Below are 17,578 nucleotides of genomic sequence, written 5' to 3'. Positions count from 1 at the left end.
TCACAATTCATCTCGTTCTTCCTCGTTGCAAATGCAGGCGCTCCTTTGGCTGTTCATGAAGGGCCGGCAGCCCAGGGTCCAGACGGCATTGAACACTGCATCTGCGACGGATTCGCAAGCTGCGGAGGGAGGAGGAGTTGATCAGGCAGGTAAGTAACAAGTGGAGGTATCCTGGCCTGAGCCCTGCACTGAGTTGTGTGGTATTTGCAGTTGGAAGCACGGGCTGTCTTTTTCTCTCTGGGTATTGCGTTTTTTATAAATCCGGAGGTTCCTTGCTGCTGAAATGGGGGCTCTTTTCTCCCTAGGGTGGCACCAATCTGGCACTAACTTCTCTACCCCCTAATTCCCCTCCTTACTTGCCTCTCTCAGGCTTTTCTGGCTGATGGATCATTTGGGGCGCTGCAAATAGCTCTGTTTACTGAGCAGATTTCCCAGAAGGTCTCTACAGCACTGTCTTTCCCGGCTCCCTCTCCCCACAGTTGCCTATAGCCACTACTAACCAACCTTTTCTGCTTTTTGGGAGCTACAATGCCAGCTGCCAGCCAGTATGAAAAATCCTGCTGTGGCTGCAGCAGTGGAGCTGTTGATACGGTCTGTTTGACTCCTAGCCCTTCCTCTTCCCAAAACCCAAGCGTGAAACTGCTTGTCAGTAAATAAATGGGTTAATATCACGTCTTTCAGGGTTTACTTACTGGTACTAACATTGATTGCTTGCATGCGTAATAGAATTGGGGAGGCCCTGCCTTTGGGACTGTCTCCTCCCGTCTCAGTCTCTCCGACCACCTCGTTCTGCTCCTGCTGCTTTAGGGGTTTGCTCGGCTGGCGGGCGTTGGAGAGGCTGTAGCGAGCCGGTGGGAGAATTGAGGCTCCGGTTAACTGGCCCTGCTGCAGCTGGGATGCTTGTGCCCACCTGAGGGGAGTGCAGCTGCTCTGCCCCTGCCTGCTTTCTCTGAACTCCTGGTGACTTAGCGGAAAGGATCCCAGATAAGAGCTGGGATGGCGGTGGAGGAGGAGGACTCTGTGACAGCAGCCGCTCAGAGCAGCCCTGATGACGGGGAGCGGCAGGTATAGAGCACAAGGCAAGGGGAGGAGAGGATGGCTCAGAGGGTCGTTAATGCTAGCAACACTTGTGCCTCCTGCGGCAACCCAGTCGGAGATGCTGAGGAGTCTAGCCCTGCTCGACTGTAGGCAGCGGCGGTTTGGCTCAACCAAGGAGCGTGGGCTCTGCTCCACCTTAACTCCCTGGGATCTGTCTGTTGGCTTCACTGCTGCAAGCAGAAAGGGGAGGGATCTGAAAAATTGGCAGGGGAAAATCTGAAGAGATAGGAAGAGGTTGGCTGTATGAGGACCTGTAGATAAAGGTGACCATGAAAGATGGACTGTACTTGGCCTGTAGTACTTATATCTCAGTCCGCATCTTTGTTTTCTATTGCCGGCCTGGACGCTCTTTCCAAAGATTTATCTGTGACAAGATAGAAAGCCATCTGCGCTAGGACCAGTGTCATGTAGACTTGCCCGTGTGTCCTAATCAGGCTGCACCTTTGGAAAACAAATGCATATTTAATCGTGCCTTACAACAGGCCAGCGGCAGCGGGGATGAACCCAGAGGGACTGGCTGTATTCAGCTAGGAGAAACTTGGCAGCACCACTGGAGTTTTATTTGGCTTTGGGAATGGGCTGTTCTCAAGGGCTCTGCCAGGTTTTCAGACCAGATCTCCTGTAAATATCTTTAACTGTTTCAGCATTACCTGCCATTGGCAGGTCCTGTCGCTGCGTGTCCTGCATTACTGCCACACAGCCGCTCTGCAAGAGGCGGATACCTGCCTTACGGAGGATGAGGATGCTCTGAAATGGCCTCGGGAGGAGCAGCCTGGGGGAGGCTTTCCTTGCCATGGCTGACCTCTGGTGTGGTGGGGTAGATGTTTCCCCCTCCTCGCACAGTGCAGAGGCGCTCGATGTTGGCCCAGAGGATCAAGAGGCAGGCTTGGGCTATCACATGCGTAACCTTCACAGAGGTTACCGACCGCAGCCTTTACCAAAAAGCTCTTCTCAAACTTGCAAACTGAGGCTTTTAAAATTGGGCAAAACCAGGGTGGCTCTTGAGCTGCTGACATGTCCCTAGAGCTTTGTTAGCACGAGGGCTTTTGAGCAATCAAGATCTTCCCTGCAACGGCTGAGCCACCACCCACGCTGTGGCGTGTCCCTGGCGCCATCGTCATCTCTTATCTGTAAACCAGATCCCAGAGGGCCTCTGTCCTTGGCTCTCCCAGTTTGTTGGCCCTTGGCCACGTACAGGTTTCAGTGTGTGGCTTACTGGCTCTGGAAGGCTTTTTGATCTCCCATGAAGGTGTTTGAACTCTCAGGGAGGGCATCCAAGGGTTGAAGGAATTGCTTCTAGGGGGTTTTTGTTGGGTGGTTTGTTTTTGGTTTTTTTTTTTTTTTTTTCTTCTTTCCTACTTTCCACATGTGTTTTGTAATGTTTTCCAAATGTAAATAATTTTAGGTGTTCAGTCTTGGGACAGAAGAGTGTGTGTGTGTGCAGATCCCAGAACCATGTGTTCTCACTTAGCTCTGACCCATCTGTGGCAAGCACAGGACAGATGTGCTGCTCCCTACTGCAGATTTTTGTTTCTCTTGGCAAGGAAAGAGCTCCCTGCCCACACTCTTCCCTCCCTGCCATCGCTTGTTCCCTCCGCAGAGGATGCGAGCCGGGAAGCCTACCTTCCACCTTGGAGACGAATCCGAGGCTGCGCTTGAGGTCGGAGCAGATGGAGTGGAGGCACCAGCGGAACTTGGCATCACAGCGGTATTTGTTGGCTCCACAGGTGTCGTAACAAATGTCCAGCTGATTACAGCATTTGGTCATGGCAGGGATGCCCAAATCTAGCTGGGGAAAGAGAAAAGAAGTGTCCCTTGGCTGCCTCCTGGCTTCAGACTCAGACAGCTGCAACTGGGGGAGGTTTTGCAGAGCCCAACTGGCTGCTTTTCCAGAAGCTACCTCTGATAGCTGGGGCAGCAGCTGGGAAAACATGCTTCTCCCTCACTATGTAAAGAAAGTGGTTAGAGTAATGCAGATCCAATGCAGGATAGACCACATTCCCCTCTCTCCTGTCCATCATGGGGGATTAATTTCTGGTAGAGAGGCGGGGAACAGCCCCTCCATGACCATTTGCTAGTTTCTCTTTCCTCATTTTGCCACAACCCAACAATTCCTGCTTCTTGGCCTAATAAATCTGCTATAAGTGTTATTAATGTCTTATTTCTCACAGATGCGCTTGCAAGGTGAAGGACAAATACAGCTTGGTCAGGGCCTTCTGCTCGCTTGGAGGTAAACGGCAAGCTTAGCCAGTAACCATGGGGGTGATGGAGCAGAAGGCCTGTCTCCTGGAGAGACGGGACCCAGTAGCTTGTTATAAATTCTTCCTCTTTTTGGCCTTTCTCATGTAAATATTTAGGAGATGAGTTTTTTCTTCATTGCGCTCAGTGCTCATGACTGCCTGCATGAGGAGGAGGTTCCGCAGAAATGCCTATGAGGTTTGCAATGAAATGTAGTTTAAGGAACCCCACCTGCAGCCCTGCGTCCAGCTCGGGGCCCTCAGCACAAGAGGGACAAGGAGCTGTTGGAGGGGGTCCAGGGGAGGCCACAGAAATGCCCCGAGGGCCGGAGCCCCTCTGCTGCGGGGCCAGGCTGGGGGAGCTGGGGGTGCTCAGCCTGGAGAGGAGGGGGCTGCGGGGAGGCCTTGGTGCAGCCTTGCAGCGCTGAAAGGGGGCTTATGAGAAAGGGGACAAACTTTTTAGCAGGGCCTGTTGCAGTAGGACAAGGGGTAATGGTTTTAAACTAAAAGAGGGGAGACTTAGACTAGATACAAGGAAGAAATTTGTTACACTGGGGGTGGTGAGGCACTGGCACAGGTTGCCCAGCGAGGCGGTGGAGGCCCCATCCCTGGGAACATCCCAGGCCAGGTTGGACGGGGCTGTGCGCACCCTGGGCTGGTTAAAGCTGTCCCTGCCACTGCAGGGGTTGGGCTGGGGGAGCTCTAAAGGTCCCTTCCCACCCAAAGCATTCCATGAGCTAATCTAACATGAAAAATGGGCCGTAAAGGGAGGGGTTTTCAGAGCAGGAATCTGCCTAATTGCTGCAGACTTCACCGGCAGCAGTAATGCGTGAGCTAAATAGTAATTCCTGCTCTCAGAGCATCCTGGGAGTGCTTTTCCTGGTGATTCCAATATGATTTTATTAATTGCCTTTAAAATAACAAGTGGGTGCAATATTAAAGCCCACAGGTTTATTTTAGTGCTTGGCAGAGGCAAAAAGCATGGGAGGGGACGAAGGGTCGGGTGTGGAGAATGCATTCAAGTATTGCTGTTTGCACATTTTGCAATGTTACTGAGCTGCCCAGCATTGAACATCTTCCCTGTCCTATCGCAGGGGCATGGGATTGATCAGGGCCTTGATAAAAATAAGTTTCTCCATGCTGGTGCTCTGCTTGGTCAGGTAACACCTTTTCTTCTTCTAGTGCTAACCTGCTCAGGGAACTTTCTCTTTTGGTACCTACCGAGACAAACAGAGCAGCAGGCCAGCCCTTCGTAAATGTGACTCCTGTCTGCGTGATTCCTGTTTCGCTGCCACCAGCAGTTGAGATCCGAATGCCTCCCTGACTGACAGTAAGTTAAGCAGCGCTCAGACTGACATGTTCGCCTTGCCGTTGACAGGCAGCCCTGTCTTTTGGCAGTCCCAGGTAGGTAGCTTGTCACCTCCTAACATCACATAAGTGATATTTCCTCCCTTTTCCAGAGCTCTGGCTTCAGCTGCGAAGAGAAGCCGTCACACAGGCAGTGCATAGCACAGCTAAGCCTTTTCCCTCCCCAATATTATTAGCTGGTTACCGTGATTAGAGAATTGCATCATTTGGGAATGGTGGGTGCGGCAGTACATACACTTTCGGGTACCTTGAGCCCCAGAAAATAGGAGCTACAGCCGTTGGGTTCTTGGGGTTTGTAGTGAGGTCGCGGCATTGGAGCCTTCCCTGAGAAAGAAAGGAAAAATGTTAGGAAAGGCGATCTTCCCAAGAGTAGCACCAAAAAGCAAGGAGTGTCAGGCAGCTCCCCTTTGGTCTGCATCCCCAAACACTTCATTCTCCTCCAGGAGATGCGGGGAGTGATGGATAGGTACTAGAGCTGGCTGAGACACTGGCCCTGCTCTCAGGTCAGTTCTGTCGAGGCTCTAGAGCCTGACTTAACTCGTCCCTCCTCTGGCATGGCCACGGGAGCACTGTGTTGTGTGTGAACTAGGTCCCCAGCGCTTCTCAAATGTTTAAACTGGTCTGAGTCCAGTCCCTAGGTCTGGGACTCTCCCCAGCTCTTACAAATGGGCAAGTCCCTCTTTGCAGAGTGGGGTTTTGCAGTTGAGCAGCCCTCCGTGCTAGAGCTAGTGCCTCAGACCTCCCAAATCTCTTAGGAGCTTTTTCACGTGCTTCTTGAGAGCTCTGCACAGCTGGGATCACCCAGATGTGCTTTTAACTCCTCCAAGAAACTACTAGCTAAACTACTAGCTTAGAAGGGGATTTCTTTCCATCCTCAGTTTGCTCGCAGAGTGTCAGTGAGCTGTGGATCTCTGCAAAATTGTGCTAGACCTTGCATGTCTGATCTTGCTCCGAGTAGGAGGTTGTCTTGGTCCGTTTTCTGCATGTGGTGATGCACTGCCGTGTTTTACAAATAGTTGCTATCCCTTTATTTCTGCCTTCCCTTAGTATGCTTCTTAATATGCATAGAGGAGCAAGAATTTCCTCTGTGAATAGTTATTTACCCAATGTAGAAAGAGTCCAGCAGACAGGCAGCTAACAGAAGCTTCAGCGGCAATTTAATCTGGTTTACTTTGCTTTGAAGGTGTGCAAGCCCTCCTGTCTGCCTGCCTGCCAGCCCATCCTGGGGCCTTGTGCATGGCTGACAAAGTGCTCTGGGTGTGAGGGGTGGAAATTGTCCACGTGGAAAGGAGATCTGTCTATTCCCTGCCCTGTCTCATCCTCTTTCTCTCGTCCCTACCTCAACACCCATCTCCATCTAACCTAACACCTCCTTTTTGGGGAGGACGAGACACCAGGCTGCTTCTGTGCCTTGACCCCTCTGTGCAAGGAGCTCATTTAAAGGTGGGAGAGGATTCTCCGCTGGAGAAGTCGTGGAGACCACCCCTCATGGAGCTGGGTTTCTCTGTGTTGTCCCTTGATCTGTGTTCAGTGCTTGTTCCGTTTCTGTCCCAGCTGGGTTTATAACAGGGAGTTCTCAAATGCAGAGTGAGGTGTTAAAACAAGACATCTGAACCCTGCTCTGGGAAAACTTTGCAAGCTGTGTGAATGCTCCGGAAAAAACACGTGTGAGTTGAGCCTTCTGTAAGTCCGTCACCTCTAGGGTTAAGTTTCTGCTTCCCTGAGCACCACTAGAGAATTTATATAGACATAAAATAGATGTAATTTGCCCCTTCAGGCAGGGTTGGGTTCTTTTAAACTCGATTTCCACTGTTTTCTTCTTGTCAGCACTGATAATCATTTAAGAAGTTTTTCCCCTTTTTTCTGTCAAGGTACCTCAAGTACCAGTGGTTAATATAGCCAGAGATCTACTGTGTTCTTGAGAAGACCTCACAGCCAAATGTCTCAAAAGGTCTTACATAGGAAATTTGAAATTAAAAATTGCCGGTTTTGTTTAAACAACAGATTTGCAACAAATAAACAACAAACTCAAATCCTGTCCAGCCGTGAGACGCCAATAGCCAATTTTCTCCGAGCCTACAGAAATACAGTGTGCATCAAGGATTTAGCTGTCTGCAAGCCAAGATAAAGCTCTCCGGCTGACATTACCACCGGGTGATGGTGTTTGTGTGGGAAGGTAATTCTCAGTACAGCAGTTACTACTGTGTTTCTACCTTTTGGGTCTCTTTTGAATAGGTCAGATCTGCTTCATGCTCCAGATGTAATTTTCTAGTGCAGAAAGCATTGTTATTTTGAGCAGGTAGGGCTGAGTTAACGGGAGACAAAGAGCACAAATCAGTTGGTTGCAGCACACCATCATTATAGGATTATCTTCGCACCAAAACATAACTTAAGTCCGTTGAGGTATGCTGATGCAAGGTAATTTCTGAGTTCATGACACGTTGCACTATTTTGGTGGCTATGCTATAGAGAGACGGAATTATGTCTGTATATATTTATGGCTGAATCTATAACTCAAGGCTCCCAAGCAGTATAATGAGAGGAGGGCTGCACCCAGGTCTCGGTGCAATTTGCAGCCTAGTTGCTCTTTTGGAAGGGGGTGAGAATTGGGACTCAGAATTCAAATGTTCCTGAACTGAGGTAGGAGGCAGAGGAACGTTCAAAATCCAAGGTGGATTTTGCAGGATGGGGTCAAATTTTAATGACTTGCTTGTAATACGGACGATAAGTTATGTTCCTGCAGCACATTGGCAATTAACGGGATAAGGTGGCAAGTCAGAGTAGGATTGAGACTGTCTGGGGATATGGAGATAACTGAGTTTCCAGAGAAAACCTTCCATTAAGCTGCAGTTACAGCTTTATAATGTCTTAGAAAGTTGTCTGAGGGGGTGGGGGTGGGGGGGAAATCTCACATGAGAACTGTGGTGATCAACAAAACATTTGAACTGCCTTCAAGATACACCCTTGTAGGAAACCTGCCCACCTCCTCCCTGTAAAACAAAGTTTAATCATCTGTAAAGTGCACCTTTGTGAACTCTTTCTTGGCTAGACAAAGTCCCAGACACCACAGTTAACCTCTCTCCCACATCTTGTTTTCTAGCTACCAGGAAAACAAAAGCAAAGCAGAAATAATAAGCGTTCCTGACTCTACATGAGCATCGACTCGCTGCTCTTGTTATCATTTATTGCTCGCCCGTCCTTGTAGGCACGTCTGCGATGGGGAAGGGACTTGGTGGGTCACGCCGGCTGTTTTGCTAGCTGCGTTTCACCAGGGGCCTGTTGTGGCCTGTCTGCTTGCTGCAGGGCATCACTGGGGGAGAGATACCAGCAGGCAGCTGCGAGCACAGCGGGACCTGCCCAGCAGCACGCTGAAGAGCGACGCTGACGTGTGGAAGCACAGCATTGCTGAGGAAGCCTGTTCTTTGGAAGAAGATATACTTCAGGGCGCTGCCTTGTTGGCACGGCCTTAGAGGAGAAGCTGAAGTTGAGTTTGCAATGGGAAGCGAGTTTCCCTGATGCATTTTAATACCTCCAGGCTGTTGTAGCTGTGCCAAGAGACTGGAAAACAGCCAACTGGCTAGAGCGGCTGCTGGCGATGCAGGAGGGCTCAGACACTGCAGTGCTGGTACACTGGCAGGGGAAAGTGAATGTTTTTCTGGGTGAATAGGTGGTCTCGGGGCTCCTCGCTGTATCGAGCATTGTTATTTCTCTGCCCTAGGCAAGCGGGCGTTGGGCAGACGTTGCCCATGCTTACCACAGCCTTTTTGCGCTGTGTTGGAGAGCCTGACTTTGAAGGCTCTATTCCCACAGCCTGGATGTGTGCCTCTTCATCTTAAGCCCCTGAGGACCAAATGCTGGGCAAAACATTGAAGTGCTGCCTGGCCAGACAGCTGAAGGAGGCTGTCAGAGGATTTACTCCCAGTTCAGGCTGTTTCCCCCCATGAGATGTCCAGAGAGATTTTGTAAGGAGGCGGAGATATTTGCCAGCAAATGCTGGTGTAACCTGAATGTCCTGATTTAAGGGAGGAATCCATCAAGTTGTGTGTTTTCAGACCTCGCTAGCTGCTGAAAAATCAGGAGAGTCTTACAGCCAGAACAGCTAAGCGCTTCGTGCTCAGCTGAAGATGGATGTGGCAATCACAGGTGAGTCCTGACCTTTATCGTGGCAAAATAAGCTATTAGCAGCGTCTCTTGGCTGAAATGAAAGTAGAAGGCGTAACTTTTGCTTCGTGCCTGGGGAAAAAAGCAATCGGGCTCTGATTCAGCAGCAAGATGGTGAAGATGGTTTGTGTTCATTCTTCTGGGCACAGACACCTGGTCTCACTGGTTGAGGATGGTCCCTGCATCCCCTCCACTTGGGATTTGCAATGTCTGCGCTAGAGACCAGCACGGACAAATGGTCCTGGAAGGGCCCAGCAAGAAGACCCTTGGAGGCGCGTGGGCAGCGTTTCAATAGTTTCCTCCTTCAGCCGGTGATTAATGAGTTGTTCAGCAGAGGACGAGAACAGGGCTAACGATGCGCTTGTTTGTTTCCCTTCGTAGGTAAAGCATTTCTCCAATAAGACACAGGATGCTCTCAGGGAGGAGGCAGGCATTTGCGCTGCTCTGTGGAGATGCTCTTCCCCCTGCCCAGAGTGCAGGGCCAGGGAGAGCCCCAGCCTCGGGATGTGCCCAAGAGCCACGATTTCTCCGGGACTTGGTGAGTCCTGAGACCCCCTGAAACGAGCTCTGAATATCAGCCTTCCCACACCTTGCCTCAGGCACGCTGCAGTACCGGCCATGTTATGCCCACTACCAGGGTTTTCAGTCCCTACGTTAAGAAGGGCAAGTCCCTTTCCACTCCGAATTTGGAGCACGGTGTGGACCTAAAGGGAGGTCGTCGCGCACGGCGTGGGGCTGCCACGGCGCGGGCCTGGGGACAGGCTGCCTGATGGGCAGATGGCCTCGTCCTGTGCGCTGGGGCGATGCCGTGGTGTGCGTGGGGGTCTCCTCCTCCATGACACTGCACCCTGGGGCCGGTGGAGCCCACAGAGCCGCCGCGGCCCTCCCGAGCTGCTGCAGAGAGGCAGCCCCAGCCGGCGAGTGCCGTGGGGCCCCGGGCTGTTAAGGCTGGTTTTAAACTCTCCATGTGGCCCTGCTTTGGCTAAGGGTGGCCCATCGGCCCCCTCGCCCTGACAGGCAGCTCGGGGCCCAGCCCTGCAGCATCTGCGTCTCCCGGCAGCCTCGCTGCAGGCCTGGGAGGGACAGGAGGTGCTTCCCTCCGGCCACCTCTGCCCAGCAGCATTACAGACAGCCCCGCGCAGGCTGGAGAGGCGCAGTGTGCAGCCCGCGTTCTGGAAGAAATGGGATGCGTACGGACTGAAACTGAGGCGGTGGGATCTCTCCAAAGCATGGAGTCTGTGTCTGTGAAAAGCCGACGCTCAGGGAAGGAGAGGGGTTGAAATGGCCTCTGTGCTCACAAGCATCTTGCCCGGGCGGTCGCTGGGGACGTGGGATGAAGCTGGGGGCCAGAGGGCTGATGGGCAGTTGTGGACGGGCAGGCTGAGGTGACGGGGGACAGCTGTTGCTGTGGGGACGGTTGTAGGAGGCTGGGGAGAGGACACAGTCTGTAGGAAACCCCCTTGCTGTTCCCAAACAGGTCGTTTCGGCAGGTGCCCTGCTGATGGCCGGTGCTGCCTGTGCATCCGCCTGCCCCGCTCTCCCTGAGATGTCACCCCCTTCGTCCTGCCCCCAGGACAAAGCAAACTCTTCCTTTTTGGAGAATCACTCTAAAGTCCAAGGCAAGCAGCAGCTGCCTCGTTCCGCCTCGAGTACTAAAGGTTCCTCCGTGGTGGCAGCAGGTCTCGTTTACTTTCCTGTTATCTCCCCTCCTCCAGCCCACGTTATTAGCCAACTCGCAAGGGCTGAAGAACGACGCTCCGAAGGTTGCTGAGATTAGGGCCGCTGGCAATACTAACTTCTGAGTCAGGTCTGCACGGGCTGCTCGTCCTCCCCTCCGGAGCCTCGCTGCCCACCCTGGTGCTTCTCTCCAGGGGTCCGGGCAGCTGGGCACTCTGGTTAACTACATATATATATATATATATATATATATGTGCCCTTCCTGTAAAACTCTGTGTCCTCTCCTCTCGTCCCCTTGCGCACAGCACAGTGGCTTCGAGATCAGGCTGTTCTTGGTGAGAGGGCAAGATGAGGGGTTCGGTGTCCCTGTGCTGGCACTAGCAGAGAAGTTGTGACTCTCTGCAGCGACTGTTCTGTGCCGAGCATAGCAGGGGCCAGGGCACGCATAGGAGCTGGCTGTGGTCTCGGGGAAGGGGGAGCGCTGCGCGTTTCCGCACGAGAGGGAAAGAGGGGAAAGGGGCAAGGAGAGAGGAGCCAGCAGGAGTGAGGTTCACTTACCGTATCGACATCTGTACTGACAAACGCCGTTTTTTCCCCCAAGCAGTTCCAAGAAGGAGTCGAAGTAGCTGTTAACCGTTTCGAAGCTGTCCCGGATGGCCCCAATGCCCCAGTCTGTATAGGATGACTCTGCCTGGGGAGCTTGGTGGACCGTGTTCTGCTGCGTTGTTTCCTCGCTGCATTGTCCTAAGCCCAGGGTCAGGCACAGAACCGCTGCCTCGAAAAGCAGCCGCATGCTGCAGTCCAGATCCAGGCCCCGGAGCCCTCGTCCAGGCAGATGTGCAGGCAGGGAGGAGTGGGAGCGAGCGGTTGTGCGGAGGAGGCAGGTAAGCACCCCTCTCCCCTGGACTTTAAACGCTGCCAAGGGAGCCGGCATGAGGTCACCACAGTCAGAGTGCAAAGTGCACTGTGGAGATTTGGACCAAGTTCGTCTCGCGGAGAAACACCGGGGTTTGAGTTTGCCCAATCCCGCTGGAACAGGCTCAGCCCCTGTGGCGCCAGGGCTTCGGTTTCCCCAAAAGGGGCCGCTCCCCGGGGTGCTGAGCGGGGTCTGTCTGCCCGGGTTGCGTGGCACAAGGGAGACGCTCTGCCTGCCCCACCGAGACCCTGCACGGGCTGCCCCACTCCCTCCCCAGCCTGTTGGGAGATGAAGAGTATCTCTTTGTCCAAAATTTCTGCTGCTCAGGCAAGGGGAGTAATAGATCAGCAGCAGACTGAGGAGCACCTCTCGCCTTTTTCCTAGGCTTCCTGGGCACATAATAGGGTGGGACGAGACATCCACCCCATGCTGTGGGGGATTGCTCCTAGCAAAGCCTGTGGGACCGCGGGGCTGACACGCTTGTCGTGTGAAGGGGCTTTCCACGCCCGCACGCCCAGGGCAGAAAGGGTGGCAGGGCGCGCCGTGCCCCGCTCCGCTATGGGTAGAGGGTGCTGTTGGGCCTCGTCAGGGTTGATCCAGCAGCTAGGAGTAGTTTGGATTTAGAAACAACTGCATTCAGGGCAATCCCTTGGCACCTCCCCTCTGGATCGATGCCGTAGATGAGTATTTGCCTTTGATGGGACTCCTGAAGGCTGATGCCAGATGGATGATTGTTGCAGCTTTTGCGGAATGCCAGCGTTGCTGAATTCAACGTGTAGCATAGGTGGCCCAGAGCGAGGAAGGGCTGGCACCGAAACCCAAGTCAGGTAACGGGCTTGTGGGGGAGCTGCAGGTCCCAGCTCTGGGCTGGCACTGGCCTGCCAGGACCCGCGGGCTGCAGAGCTGGCGGAGGGTTCAGAGAAGTTACTCATTAAAAGAAAACAACCAAATGAACACCCACAGCGAAAGACAACGTGAACCGCTGATAAAGAATAGGGAAGGGAAATGGCATGGGAAGGCTCTGGCTGCTCTCGGAAAGCTTTTCGGATGTGTCTCAGCACAGCACTGCCTCTCAGAAACAGCCGCTCCGCAGCTGATGGGCAGGTCGGCTGATCTCTGGGAACTCCAGCGGCCAGCTCCAGCAGTCGTTTCTGTTTGAGCAGCCACGCTGTCGAGTAGAGACTCTCCAGAGGGCAAGGGGGAGCTAAGCAGCGGGTCTTTCAAATATATGGCAAACATAAGTGCAGATTCTGACACTTTATTGTTTTGCAGGAGACTCGGCCCCGCTGCATTGTTACTTCTGAAGCGCCAGAGCCCTGCGGCACCCGCCTGCCTGCGTCTCTCTGCGTACGGCCGTGTGTTATGTGCTCCAGATGTGGGATGAGGAGGAGGGACCACAGCCAAGTCTTGGGTTTCTCAGGTAAGCCAGAGAAGGAGTGGGGAAGAGGAGCAGACAAGCTGGTCAGTCCCTTTCCTGTGAAATGGTGTGGAGCCGGAGCCAGCTGCTGCCTTCTTTGTTGCCTCTGTCCTGGTGCCCACCGCTGACTGCGCTCGGTGCCCCTCAGAAAGGGGGTGTGAGGGTTCCTCAGGTCAGCGGCCGGAGGCGATTCGGTTGTACTGATACCCGCGTGGTGCCTCCCTGGACGCTGTTACGCAGCCGGAGCTGCGCATCGCTGTCCCGGCCCGTGGGAGGAAGCTTGGCTGAGTAACTGGATGAGGGGACCTGTAAGGTGTGCAGGAGGTCCCAAGGGAACCTCAAACCGCCTTTGCCTTTTGGGGAGCTGAACCCAAGGAGAGAGGCAGGGAGCATCGGGAAGGGAGGTTGGCAGTGTCCAAGCTGCAGGCAAGGAGGGCGAGCACTGTAATGCCTGGTGAGAAATTCGGGTGATGTTTTGGGTTGAGCTCGAGGTTGCTACTAGATGGTCCGTTCCCCCGCGCGTGGGAACAAGCAAGTCCCTGCCTCTCACGAGCCTTTCTCCAACAGGGTGTCACCGCTGGCACAAAGCCGTGGGGACGCTCGGGCAGCGAGGACTCCCCTGCGGGAGCACCTGGCAGGGCAGGATGGGAGAGCTGGGGCCTGTCCCGCTGTTCAGACCGCGCTGGGGACTGGTCTGTCAGTCACGGGTGGGAACGGGCTGCTGTCCCTGGAATTTGTTGTTAAGGAGCCCCAGTGAAGGGAAAACAAGGTTCAAGAGTCCCACGCTGTGCCTTGCGCTGAGGGGAGCCGTGCGCGTCGCTGTTGGCTGAATCGCCGCCCTGCGTGACGCGCCGGTTTGCAGCCCTACTGCTCCCCGCCCTTAGAAACAGCCTGGCAGAAGTTAATGTGAAAAAGAGCAAAACAGCTTTTCAGAAATAGCTTGGGAACGTTGTGTAGAGCCCCTGGGTGGCTGTGCTCGGTGCCGTGCTTTTATGCAGAGCCTTTGAGGGGTGCTCTGGAGGCGATTCCAGAAGACGGCTTTCTTTTGTCATCCCTTAGTCCCCGGCGGCTGATCCATGCGCCGCTGAGTGCCAAGAGAGAGAGGAAAAAAAAACGCCGGCAGGACTGCAGAGGATGCAAAAGGCAGTGACTGTTGCATGAGCTGTCCGTGCCGCGCCACGCAGGACACGCAGCCTGGAGCGGGGTGGCTCTGCCCAGAGCGTGGATTTTGCAATCGATCGGAATTAGTTAGGAAAGCTGAACAGGGCGGGGGGGGAGCAGCTGGCAAAGTGCAGGGCCTGGGAAAAGAGGAGTCGGAAACTTTCCCCGCTAGTTCGTTGCTTGTTGTCCCGGAGCAGAAGTTTGTGAATAAAAAAGCAGTCTAACTGCTTTCCCCGAACGTGGCAGCCCCTTTCCCCTGCCCCAGGGGTGAGCCACTCTCCTTCCTTCCACCCCAGTCTCCCGAGACGTTTTCAGGCCAGCTGCAAATAACTTGGTTGCACTCAGACTTCAAGATCTGAAGACCAGGAAGAACGTAGGACCAAGTAAAACTAACAAACGCTGCCCAAGGCCTCCCCCCCACACCGAGTTATCTCGGGGAGTTGCTGCTCAGGCTCAACAGCTGCAGAAGCGAGGCATTCCTGAAGTGGACGTGCACAGCAGGTACCTGCGGGTTGTCGGACCTTGCTTTGTGGTTGCAAATCCCCCCTCCCCACACCAATTTTTCTCTCTCTAAAGATTTGAGAGATACAGATGTTGTTTGCCACGACGGTGAACTCGGACAACTGGTTTCTGAACCTTGTCTTGACCTCGGGATAAGCAGCTCCTGACTCCGTGCATTCATTTCTGACTCTGTAATGCTTAAATATAGAGCAGCCCTGGGGCCGGGCTGAGTCACTCGCTCCTAACGAGACCGTCAGCCGGTTGGCAGCCTGCTCCTGCCGAACAACGGGAGGTAGAGCTGACCGGCTACGCGGGGCAGGCGCCCGTCCCGCGGCAGCGCAGCCGGACACGTGCGCCTGCGTCCCCCCGTGCCCGTGGTAGCGAACCCCGTCCCGGATGGAGCCGGAAACCCTCTTGGCTTCACGTTATCAGCCGCGCCGAAGCAAATGCTGACCCTTGCGGCCGGGGCTCGGCTCCTGGGAGGGAAGCACAGGGGCTGGTCCGGCTCCTTTTGCGTGTTTCTTTTTCGGAGCACGCTGTCCCAGGCAGAGAGGTCATGCGCGTTGCCGGGATCCTTCCCTTTGCGTTCTGCTGGGGACGTGGGGAGGACAGAGGATTGAGGGAGTGAGCTCTTCCTCTCTCGCTTTTGGCCGGCTCAGTGAGTTTCTGGTCAATGTTTAAGCACAGCCGAAGCGGGGGGAACAGGCAGCTTGCGGTTAAGGTGAGCGGGTGATCTGTGGTTGGTTCAAAGCCCGCTTTGGGAGCCCGGTGAGTCACTGATTATCAGAACGAGCAATGCAGCTCGATGATGGAATGCCGGAGTCCCTCACAGGGTCAGGGCAGAGTCCGGCAGCCAGAGAGGAGGGGTGGGTGGCTGAAGACCCACTCCCTCGCGGGGTCTGCGCTCAAGTTCCTGGTCCGGCCCCGTCTCTCCGAGAGTCCCTGGACAGATCCCTTCAGCCTGGTGCTGCCTTCCCCTAGCCGTGGGTGCCGATACAGTCGGACCCTTTCCTTTCTCTTCGTCTCGTCCCACCCTGTGGCGAGTCGCGGGCCTGCTCCCCTATCCCTGACCCTACCCCGCCTTGTTTAGCTGCAGCTGCTGCAGTTCTTACCCCGGCGGGGGCTTCCTCCCGTGGTCTGGATCCCCCGTGGTCGTGCTCAAGGTGTAGCTGTGCTGGAAGAGCCCCGGATCCCCAGGTAGGGTGGTGGGAAGCCGCAGTGCATGAGCACTGCTTGGGGGGTAGCGCAGGGCTGAGCCACAACCCTTCCCTTCCTCCATGGGAGGGGGCAAAGAGGCCACCCGGGCCCCCCCAAAGCCCGGGCAGGTGCCTCGGGCTGCACGCAGAAGGCAGGGCAGCCCCTCTCTTGCCTCGGAGGGGAGGCTGTGCGCTGCACCGAGGCCCTGTTACTGGCCCAGGGCAAGGAAGCGGTGTCCCCGGGCCGAGTGGCTGGAAGGCAGCCTGCAAACACCCCAAAAAAGCTCGGCGGGTTGCAGTAGGCCCCGTCCTCCGAAAGGACAGAGCCGTCCGGCGGCTCACGCTCTCCTGGCGTTGGCCCGCCTTGCTGACAGGGGCACGGCAGCAGTTTAGCAGCACGCACGGAGTAGCTGGGGATGGAATCAATTCACGTTTCCAAAGTGAAAAAAAAAAAACCAAAAAACCTTGCTGGTATGCTTTAGACTTATTTCCTATCCCCTGGCTGCCAAATCTGTGAGCGCAGCAGCTGTGTCTGTGGGCTGCGTGGGGAAGGGCGGGCAGTTCCCGAACTGCAAGCCGAGTGCTCCATCAGCAGGGCAAGGCTCCGTTCCACAGGCAGAAGGCTCCCGGCTCCTGACCAGCCCTCGCTCTGCTTTTTTGCAGGTTCCAGAGGACCGCAAATTGAGCACGAGCTCCACCGTTTTGCAGGAGCGAAGCACGGGGACAGCTGCAGCGTATCAACTGCGAAGTCCTGATTACGAAGACATGGGCCTGACCTTCCTGCGTGTAAGCGTTCCGTCCCCCTTTCCTGTCGGTGTCCCTGCTGCAGGATAGCCTGCCCCTTCCTCCCCTCCCTAGGACTACTCAGAATTAACCGGTTGTGTGACCTCTTGGCTTCAGGAAAGGGAAGTATTTGTCATCCCTGGAAAAGGGGCTCCTAGCAGCTGACCCTTTGCCGTGCCTGTTTGGAGTTTCAAGCCAGGAGCTCGTGCGGTTCCGTCACTGTTGGATCCCGCACCGGCGACTGCCGTAAATCAGCGCCTCATGGAGGCGAAGGGGCTGAGCCACGCTCCTCCCCAAGAGCAGGTCGGCTCCTTTCCGTAAATTGCTGCGCACAAGGCGCTTTCAGCCCAGCGTTGTCTGCCCTCCCCTTTCGCGGTCCGTTAGCGCTCTGTTTACCAACCGCGACGCAAAGGTTGGGTCTGAGAACGTGTTTAACGGGAGTTGGTGGTAGGAGCATCTTCTGCACCTGCCCGCCTGGATTAGCAAGTGAACCCAGTGAGCTCAGGTTCCAGGGAAGATGGATAGTGATTAAAAAAGGAAAAAAAAAAAAACCAACAAAACTCTGTGATCAGATTTATAACAGCCATATACGAGGAGAGTGTGATGTAGAGGATTTTTTCACTGCTAATGGCAGTGGCTTTTATTTTAAGCCTTTTTTTTTTTTTTTTACATTAAAAATTTTATTACAAAAAATTTAACAGCAAGGCAGTTTCTCAGTTGTCAGTCACCGTGAGCCAAACAGTTTTGCATCAGCTTTAATACAGAGCTAGATTCACACAGCAGCCACGCTCGTGATCCAGAAGCCCTTTGAGAAATGAAGGGGCAAGGCAGAAAGCAGCAGCAGCACCCCTGCAATCCCTTACACGCTCGGTGTGCGAACGCCGCTGCCGTGGAGAACGAGGAGATAGGGGTTGTCTGCAGCTTAAAAAAATAAGCTTACCCTTTCTCTTCTGATAATCTGGAACGTTTTGGTCTGATGTGCCTTGGCAGACATGAGTTTGTGTTTTGAGGGATTCCCCCCCCCCCTTTTTTTTAAAAAAAAAAGGAAAATTTTCCACTGTCA

The 17,578-nt window shown here is 54.3% G+C and overlaps 1 protein-coding gene across 1 annotated transcript; it reads right to left on the bottom strand.

Moving 5' to 3' along the window:
• Nucleotides 1-11,334, bottom strand: PLA2G12B (phospholipase A2 group XIIB). Its single transcript, XM_075717845.1, has 4 exons — nt 11,100-11,334; nt 4,939-5,027; nt 2,722-2,887; nt 1-119 (listed from the first exon to the last, which is right to left on the bottom strand). Exons 1-4 carry the CDS (start codon nt 11,332-11,334, stop codon nt 1-3), a joined length of 609 nt encoding a protein of 202 aa, XP_075573960.1.
• Between the last annotated feature and the right edge of the window lie 6,244 nt (nt 11,335-17,578).

Source organism: Pelecanus crispus, chromosome 10, assembly GCF_030463565.1.
Source record: "Pelecanus crispus isolate bPelCri1 chromosome 10, bPelCri1.pri, whole genome shotgun sequence".
Lineage (NCBI taxonomy): Eukaryota > Metazoa > Chordata > Aves > Pelecaniformes > Pelecanidae > Pelecanus > Pelecanus crispus.
Note: the sequence above shows the minus strand (reverse complement) of the source record. Positions and strands in the feature narration are given on the sequence as shown.